This window comes from Cucumis sativus, chromosome 5, assembly GCF_000004075.3.
Source record: "Cucumis sativus cultivar 9930 chromosome 5, Cucumber_9930_V3, whole genome shotgun sequence".
Classification (NCBI taxonomy): Eukaryota; Viridiplantae; Streptophyta; class Magnoliopsida; order Cucurbitales; family Cucurbitaceae; genus Cucumis; species Cucumis sativus.
Window position 1 is genome coordinate 6,103,486 of NC_026659.2, and position 8,662 is coordinate 6,112,147.

An 8,662-nucleotide genomic window follows, 5' to 3' on the forward strand; every position below is an offset into this window, starting at 1 on the left:
AATCATTTTTCTATTAGTTACAATTATCTAATTTATTATTTGTATTGATAAAACGAATATAACTTAACTAACATAAACGATCAATCAACCGATCAAAATCTTGATAGTATAACTAAAAGAGATTAAACATGAAATATTATTTATATATGTGTGTATTTTTTGACAGTGTTATTTCATCCTTATTTTGGGTTGGCCTTTTTTGTATTCATTTGTTGACTTTGTTGTCAACTAAACAAAGATTTGCAACTTTGATTGCGCATTAATGTACGGCTATGATGAAGTTTTTATTATTTATTTCCTAATTATGTCCTCTCTTGTAATGAAGAATAACACAATTATGTTGGTTTGACAATGATTTCCTATGAATAATTTAAAACCATGTACAAGTTTTGTATAAAATAATAAATAAAAATCTTAAAATTGGGGAAAAAATATTTTAGTCCCTAGAAATTAAGATTGACTTTAAATCATTAATATTTCAAACACAACGTTTAAGTGAAGTTTTTTCGTACATACACACATGTATTTACAAATAAAAGTGAAGTCTATATTGTCTAAGTTTAGCATATCATTACAATCAACTTTATGTTACTTATGTAACATAAGATGACATAATAATTAATGTTTTAGAGTTGTTTTTAAGTATAACAAAATGAACAAAAATATTTATAAGATATAATAACATTTTAGGTTTTATAAATGCGAAAGTATTATAATGAAACTAGGTTAATTTACATATATAGAACAAAATATGAAAATATTTATGATCCGTAAAACAATAAAAAACACATGAAGCCATTATTGTTTTTTCATAAATTCTAGATTTGCTCTCGATGGTTTTGGATTTATCAGGACAAGTATTGAATTTTTTCCTAAATTTTGGATTTGTCCTTCATATTCCCACTTATTATTGTCCGTGATGTTTTCATTTCTTCTTTCTGAATTTCTTCTATCTTCATCATCCCTCATCTTCATTTTTTTCTTCTTTTTTCAATACACGAATGTGTACCAAAATCTAAACAATCATACATGATCAATCGTCTATCCCAGATAAACAAAGGTATATCACTATTTGTTTCAGATAAATAATTGATAGATCTAAACGATTGTGTACCAATATCTAAACGATCTTTGGTACAACACCGTGTACCAAGATCGTTTAGATTAATTGGTATAAAATCATTTAGATTTTGGTATACGATCGTGTACTCGTGTACCAATATCTAAACGATCAGTCATCTATTCCAGATAGCTAGAGATACACCACACAATCATTATCTATCTTAGATAAATAAGTGATAGATTCAAACGATCGTTTACCAATATCTGAAAGATCGTGTACCTATATCTATCTAAATGATCTTTTAGACTATATTATATGATCTTTTCAATTAGAAGCTTTTCATGCACATGTGTGTGGCCGATTAATTATGGAGTATTTTTATTATTTTACGTTGTGAGCTTTTTTTTTCAAAATTGTTCTATACACCGTAAATTTTTTTGTACTTTGTTCTATTTTTAAAAAAATCTCATAAAACTAATTATAGTTTTAATAGAATATAGATACTAAAAGTTTTGCTATATTTCGTAAATATTTTTTAACAGTTTTGTCATTTCTTGTACATATAAAAATATCCACGAATGACCAAGGAAAACGGTATGAATTAATGAACATGAGCCAATAGAATGGGGTTGAAAAGAAAAGGCATGAAGAAAAGAGATAAGGGTTGGGTACATTACATACACGAGTGCAGTACAAAACAAGCCTTTAATTATATGAATGCAATACAAAACAACCTGCACCAAAGGAAAACCCACTCACTCACTCAGATTCCTCCAACACTCTGCCCCAATATCTGCTCAACCCACGGTCACTCTGTTTATTTATTTGTTTTCAAGCATACCTCCTTTCCATGTGTATATATATAATTACAAGTTTTTTCTATAAAAGATAGATAAGTCGATATACTTTTGTAGTGAGTTAAGAGTTATGAAATCCAGAGTGAATAGATTGAAATTGGGAAGCTTGAATTGATTCTAACATGTAGAATTGTCCCATATACAAAATATAGAAAGTGAGAAAAATAAATCTGTTAGAAACAAACATCCAACTACCACACGACCTCTTCTTTGTATCATACAAATTAAATAATTTTTTTTTTTTTGAAAAAATCCAATCGCCCCGTGACAATATTTCTAGCTATGTTTAAATTTTTTACTTTTCAAACTTTAGTGTTTATTATTGAAGTTGAGTTGTTTAACTCCAACTGGCCTTTTGATAATTTAATATGTTTATTAAATCTTTCAACATTTCATAATTACGTATCTAAAAAGCATTTGAATATTATTTAATTATGCACTTTAGAAGTTTAACCTATTTTGACATTTTCTAAATTGAATGAATATATTAAATATAACACTTAGTTCCGTGTCTCATTTGATACATATTTTTCTAGGATACAAAAGATCCATCAAATATAAAATTGAAAATTTATAACCTATATGAAGGGCATGTTAGACATAAACATGATAATTTAAGAACTAAATCATCATTTGGTTTTAGGATTTTAATTTGTACTATTAAACTTGTAAACACCATTCTATTCATATGTTTTAATGTTTTGAATTAAAATTTGACTAGAACGCAACGTGTTTCATTACGATAAGTCCAAAAAACATAATAAAGATTTCATAATTAGTTTTTTTGTGTTTTGAAATCATGGACAAAAAAATTATATTTAAAGTAGTGTTTAGCCCAAGTTGAGTTGGGTGGTGGAGTGACCAATATATTATAGGTCACTCAATGTCCAATTGGGTCCCCGAGAATATTTGGTTTTTCTTTCTTCCATTCTTAATTATATGGCTTTCTTTGTGGTTTCAAGAGTTGTTGGAGCCCGACAAATTGCTAGAATGAAGTTGTGTCTGTGCTTGATGATGCGATCTACTAAATGTGGTGAAGCGTAGCGGTTCTAGCTTGGTTAAAGAGGTGATTCTAAACAAAATTTACTTATATTTGACAGAGTTTAACCTAAGCAAGTTTGGGGCTTCTCGTGGGTTAGTTAGGAGAGAGAGGTGAGTCATGCTTCTTGGACTTAGCTTGTTGTTGGGGTTTTAAAGCTCAACACTGAGGCCTCGTGGTTTGAGTGTGAATGGGTGAGTGATGTAGGATAGGATGGGTTGTTTGTGACTCCCATGAATCTCCCATTCTTTCTAATTGCAAGCCCGTTCGGAAGAAGTGACCTATTAGAATTTTGGTTATAATTAAAGGGCTCAAGTTTTCTATTGTCCAAGAGTTTGATGTGGCTCTGTCATTATCTACTATGATTGTTGAAATTGAGAGTTCGGCTTTGATTGTTGGGGTGTTGTTTGTCACGATCGGTACCTTTCAACCATGCAGCACCATGACATTGCGCTCGATCATGGTCAGACTTAAGAGGAGCTCAAGTCTCAATATACTTTTTGCTTGACTCTTCACTACAAGAAAATGGAGATCTCCCAACGCACATAAGCGTTAGAAGATATATGAAAGCACATCAAAAAAGGATCTTCCGACGCAAAAAAGTTCGTCGGGAGAGGATATCCCGACGCCGTTATGTTTTTTCTAAAAAAGTACATTCCCTTCATCTTTACTGAATCTCCGTTGAAATTGAAAGAAAACTAATGCAATGGAAGAATATAATTGAAATTAGAAACTACCACAAAAAGTTGCAATGTGATAAATCATGCTATTAACTCATATGAAACATTAACACGCATCAGAATCCATATAGACCATAAATTAATTTTCAAAAAGAGTTCCCTTTCTTCCACCCTTGTACATTAACTATGGCGAGTGGGAACACACCAATGTAGAGCGTCTATTTGAACTTCAATTGACATGACATTCAATGCACTTGCATATTTCACCGATACGTGTTTAACTCTAGAGCTAGCAGCTCATCAAAACTCGCGATGAAACCTCAACTTGACCCACCGAAGGATTAAGCACATACGCATGCACGCATGCACAAACTAACTTTGTATGAATTCCTTATGTTAGCACCGTGGTAAAATTATCTCTAGACTTAAATTTAAGTCACACTTCTTACATTTTTTTGCCAATGAAATTTTTAGATCCACCACTCGGAGCCTCGTTTGGCCCCCACTAAGCGTGTCACTAACATCACCAATGACACCGGTGCTTTTCTTCTTGCTTATTGGTTAACTTGGCATGCTTGCCCATTTATCTTGGTGTGTTGATGATGCATCGTCCTCTTCAAACGCATTATGACACTTTGTTTGTCACCCTTTGTTTTGGCCTAACGAATGACACCCCTTGTGTGTGTCATCGTGCTTTTTTGTCACGTCAACATGTTGCTAACTACGTGTCAATATGCTTGCCTCTTGTCAACCCCTAATAGGGTCACAATCTACATCTCTCAAGTATGATTGTGACATCGTTTAAATAGAAAAAAAATATGTTCACATAAATTTGAATTATTTCTCTTGTTACTAAATTAAACTATGAAATAATATATTTTACAATTGAAGTATAAGCAAAGAATTTTTTTTAAATAGAAAAATTGACAAACTATTTAAACTTCATAGAAAAAATAGGTATTTTTAAAAATAGCAAAATAAATTAAAATGTTTACAATCTATAACAAAATTTTGGATTTTATCAATGATAGTATTCTATAATTATAGCATATCAACGATTGTGATAGAATTTAATATGGGTTGTAAATATTTAGTAAAATTTACAAATTTTTAAAATTTTCGTAAAAAAATCAACTAAAAAACAAAATTTATTAAACTTAAATTTTCTTTTACACGAATGGCGAATATTTTGTCAAATTTTTACCATTTCCTCTAAAAGCAGTGGTGATAATAAAAATAAGAGGAAAAAAAATTAAACTTTGAGTGTGTTTAGTTTTGGTATAGTTGTAAAAAATGAAATATAAATTCGTTCGAGGTACGGGGAAATATAATGAAAAAAAAGTTCAAAAATGATTTTTATTTTATTTTAGTATAATTATAAAAAATAAAAAAGAAACATAAAATAAGTAATCCAAATCAAAATGAAATCCTTGTGAAAAGGGGCCCAGCTTCATAATTGAAACTGATTTCATGAGTATATTACACGTGGAATTTAGGATTAAATCAATTTTCGTCCTTTATCGCTAACTATTACATTTTCTTTTTAAATCACAAGAACAATGCATATTTAAATATGCTAAAAAATTCATTCCTCCTCTCTTCTCTTCCTCTTCATTTTCTCTCTTCTTCTTCTTCTTCTAATGGCTTCCTCACTCGATCACAATCAGCTACCAAACATCCACGCCGGCGCCACTGCCGCTCCCCCGCCTACTCCCTCCTCTCAAACCAACCACCTCTCCACCTCTGCCGCCGCCGACGCTCTCTCCAAGCTCCTCCATCGCCTACCGCCGAATCTTTCCCTCCCTACTCGCCGCTCCCCCTCCGTTATCCCACCGCCGACGATTTCCTTCTCAGAATCTCCTAATCCTGACCTTCTCAACCGCCTTCTCTCCGCCGCCTCCGAACTCGGCTTCTTTCAACTCACCGATCATAAAATCTCCTCTCATCTCGCGCTCTCAGCTGAGTCGGAATCCGCCCCTTTGTTCAATCTTCCTGCTGAGAAGAAGGAGTCTCTGTTTCCAAAGAACTGGCCTCTTGGTTTCAAAGGCGATGGAGATGAAGAATCGGACGGCAGCGGTGAATCGTTATGCTTCGATTCGAGGAACTGTTTATCCGATTCGCCCGAAATTTCTTTTCATTCTTTGACAGACTTCGTTCTTGAAATGGAGAGTCTCGGATTGAAGATCGTTGAGTTTCTGTTTCGTGCGATTGGCTTTGAGAATCCAATCGGTGAAGATCGTACTGGATTCCGGTCGCTAGTATGGATATCAGAAGGTTGTCGGAGCACGGAACCGGCAATGGCCGGTGGATTTTATCCATACATTATTGGACTGCAGTATCAGAGCAGAAACCAGAAGTGTTCTCTGTTAGGGGATTCCGGCTGGGTTGCGGCGGCGGCGGCGGCAGATTCTGTGATGGTTTCGATCGGAGATATTGCGCAACTAAGTAAGAAATACGCTGTCGTTTCGTTATTATTGTTATTTATTTATTTGCGTTGGATTGCTATTATTTTTTCTTTTACAAAAGGAGTTATCTCCTTAATCTATCTAAGAATTTTTTAATAACTAATGATTTATTTAAAAATGTCATTAATCAATAGTTTGAAAAAGTCTGAATTGCACGAATTGTGAGGCATTGGTCACGTGCGTTCGTGACAAACATGCTTGTTTCACAAATCCAGACAACCATAACAATCTCTCTCCATTATTATTTGTCAAAATGATTGATACAATATTCTCAAAAACAGAAAAAAAATAAGTTTGTTTCACTTTTGGCTATGGATGTAAATTGGGATTTTTATTAGTATTGATAGAATTTGAAGGAAATCACATCATTTTCAAAACTATTTGGTGCAGTTTCGACATACATCCAAACTTTGAAATTGGTATGCTAGCTAGTCAATCTAGATCCTTTAATGACATCAGCATTTGGGGTCACCTCAGGTGATAGCTAACTCATCGTTTACTTGTCGTTAACTAGTAGCCCAAGTAACATCGTCACATGTTGTAGAGATAATATACTTGTTGTTAGCCATGACGAATGAATACATTTTGTGAATGGAACTTTATAGATTATTATGAATAATCTGAAGAAAACAAAATGTAAAAAGTTGTACTTGAGCTTGGATCTAAAGAGGGTTAAAAGACCAATTATAACAATTATATAACAATTAGAACAATAAAACTAGCACAAGTTTAGAAAACTCATAATTTTTGTTATTGGAGTCAATCTCGACCAAGATAGATCTTGAGGTTCTTTCCAAATTTAATAAACTCTTTGAAAGATTTATCTCTGTCTCTCTTGGTAGAATGCATCATCGAGATGGAACTTTAATTTAAACTAATTGGCCTAAAAATGACTAACAAAAAAAAATGAGTTGATGGAGTGCTTGATGGAAGAACTTCCATGTTGATATCTTCTTTAACTTATGGCTAATATATTTTTCTAGACTAAAAAGTGTTTGGCTCTTAGTTTTTAGTTTTTATTTTAGCTTTTGTTTTTAAACTTTGGACATCTCGGGGCAACCTTAGTCTGATATCATATTACATAATGATTTTGCTCTTTAGCTTTGGGGCCATCTCGAGGCAACTTTGACCTGGATCAATGACATAATTGCTTCTATTTTTAAACTCGATGACATCTCAAAACAACCTTAGCCCGAGATTATGCTGCATAATGTTTATGTTTTTTAGCTCAGACCATCTCGAGGCAACTTTGGCTCGGGATCATTGAGATAATTGTTTAAGTTTTTCAACTCGGTGCATCTCGAGGCTACGATGGCCCAGTAACCATTAACCTAAATGATTCGAAAAGAGTATGATTTAAAGTAGTACCCTTATGGGATTTATGTGTTATAAAGTCTCATAATTGATTAGTTGATTAGTTTAATTATTAATTATGCAATATTACTTTTTGTATTAATTGGAAAAGTCCAAGGTTATATAATCTCATATCAAATATGACTTTAGATTAAAGTTTCTCCCTCACTCACTCCACCAAATCATTTTTTTATTGGGGGTTAGTCATTTTTAGGCCAATTAATTTAAATTAAAGTTCAATCTTGATATGCGGTCGGCTAAGAGGAACCAGATAAATCCTTCCAAGAGTTTTTTAAATTTGGAAAGAATGTTGATCTAAGTCGAAGTTACTAACTTCGAGAAAAATAAAATTGCAAGTTTTATAAGAGCTACCTTGGAAACGGAAGTAGAAAACCAACCAAATTGAAGTTCTCTAAAAGCTACTTTTGAAACATAAAACTAAATTAGTGTTAGTATATATATCTATTTATAGATAGATAGAGGCTGTAGTGGGATAGTGTGATGAACCATTGTTTTTCTACTTCTTTTATATGCAGTAGCTCCCTCGCATTGCAAGTTTGTCAAACGAGTTGTATTTGGTATTGAGGTTTCAAATTAATGCTATATTTTTTGGTAATTGTTTGAATTTGATACACTCAAATTTTACAGGTGTGGAGCAACGGAAAACTCAAGAAGATGAGAGGAAGACCGGTGCCAATGGCATCAAGCGTAGCAAATACAAGCAGCACCAACTCACGAACAATCTCATTGTCGCTACTCATTACTCTACCTGTTGACACTCAAGTCTCTCCTCTTCTTCTGTCAACTAACGAAAACGCAAATGAGGAACAATTCGATAAAAAGGAAAGGGAAGATGATGGCGACAGCGGTGAAGGAAAGGAAAAGGCAGTGTTTCATTCATTTAACTTCGAAGAGTATGCATGGAGAGTGTATCACGATCGGTGCTTTTTGCTAAAAGATCCGCTCAATAGATATCGAATTTGAATCAATCAATGGGATGGATTGAGTTGCCATTATTGTTATTATTATTTTTTATTTAAAGCAGACTTTGGAGTCTAATGCATGAAGCAGTGATGTGTGAGATTAATTAATGTTACGTTATTTAGTTTATGTTTATTTTCCTAAATCTACAAGTATGATTGTACCTTTAATTTTAGCCTTTATATCTTATTAATTAACATATAATATTTTATGCTGTTATACAA

General features: G+C 32.9%; 1 protein-coding gene across 2 annotated transcripts; it reads left to right on the plus strand.

Annotated features, from left to right (window-relative positions):
- Nucleotides 1–5,205: 5,205 nt before the first annotated feature.
- Nucleotides 5,206–8,662, plus strand: LOC101208415 (gibberellin 2-beta-dioxygenase 2). Of its 2 annotated transcripts, none has more exons than XM_011656696.2 (2): nucleotides 5,206–6,084; nucleotides 8,106–8,335. In XM_011656696.2, exons 1-2 carry the CDS (start codon nucleotides 5,280–5,282, stop codon nucleotides 8,231–8,233), a joined length of 933 nt encoding a protein of 310 aa, XP_011654998.1. In that variant the 5' UTR covers nucleotides 5,206–5,279; the 3' UTR covers nucleotides 8,234–8,335. The 2 variants fall into 2 exon arrangements, with proteins under 2 accessions (XP_011654998.1, XP_011654997.1); XM_011656695.2 differs by having other exon boundaries at nucleotides 5,207–6,080; nucleotides 8,106–8,662.

What these genes read in the sequence shown, in the direction of transcription:
- LOC101208415 (XM_011656695.2), top strand. Translation starts at nt 5,280, where the DNA reads ATGGCTTCCTCACTCGATCACAATCAGCTACCAAACATCCACGCCGGC. An exon ending in CGATCGGAGATATTGCGCAA is followed by an intron (nt 6,081 to 8,105) that starts CTAAGTAAGAAA and finishes CAAATTTTACAG; the next exon opens with GTGTGGAGCAACGGAAAACT.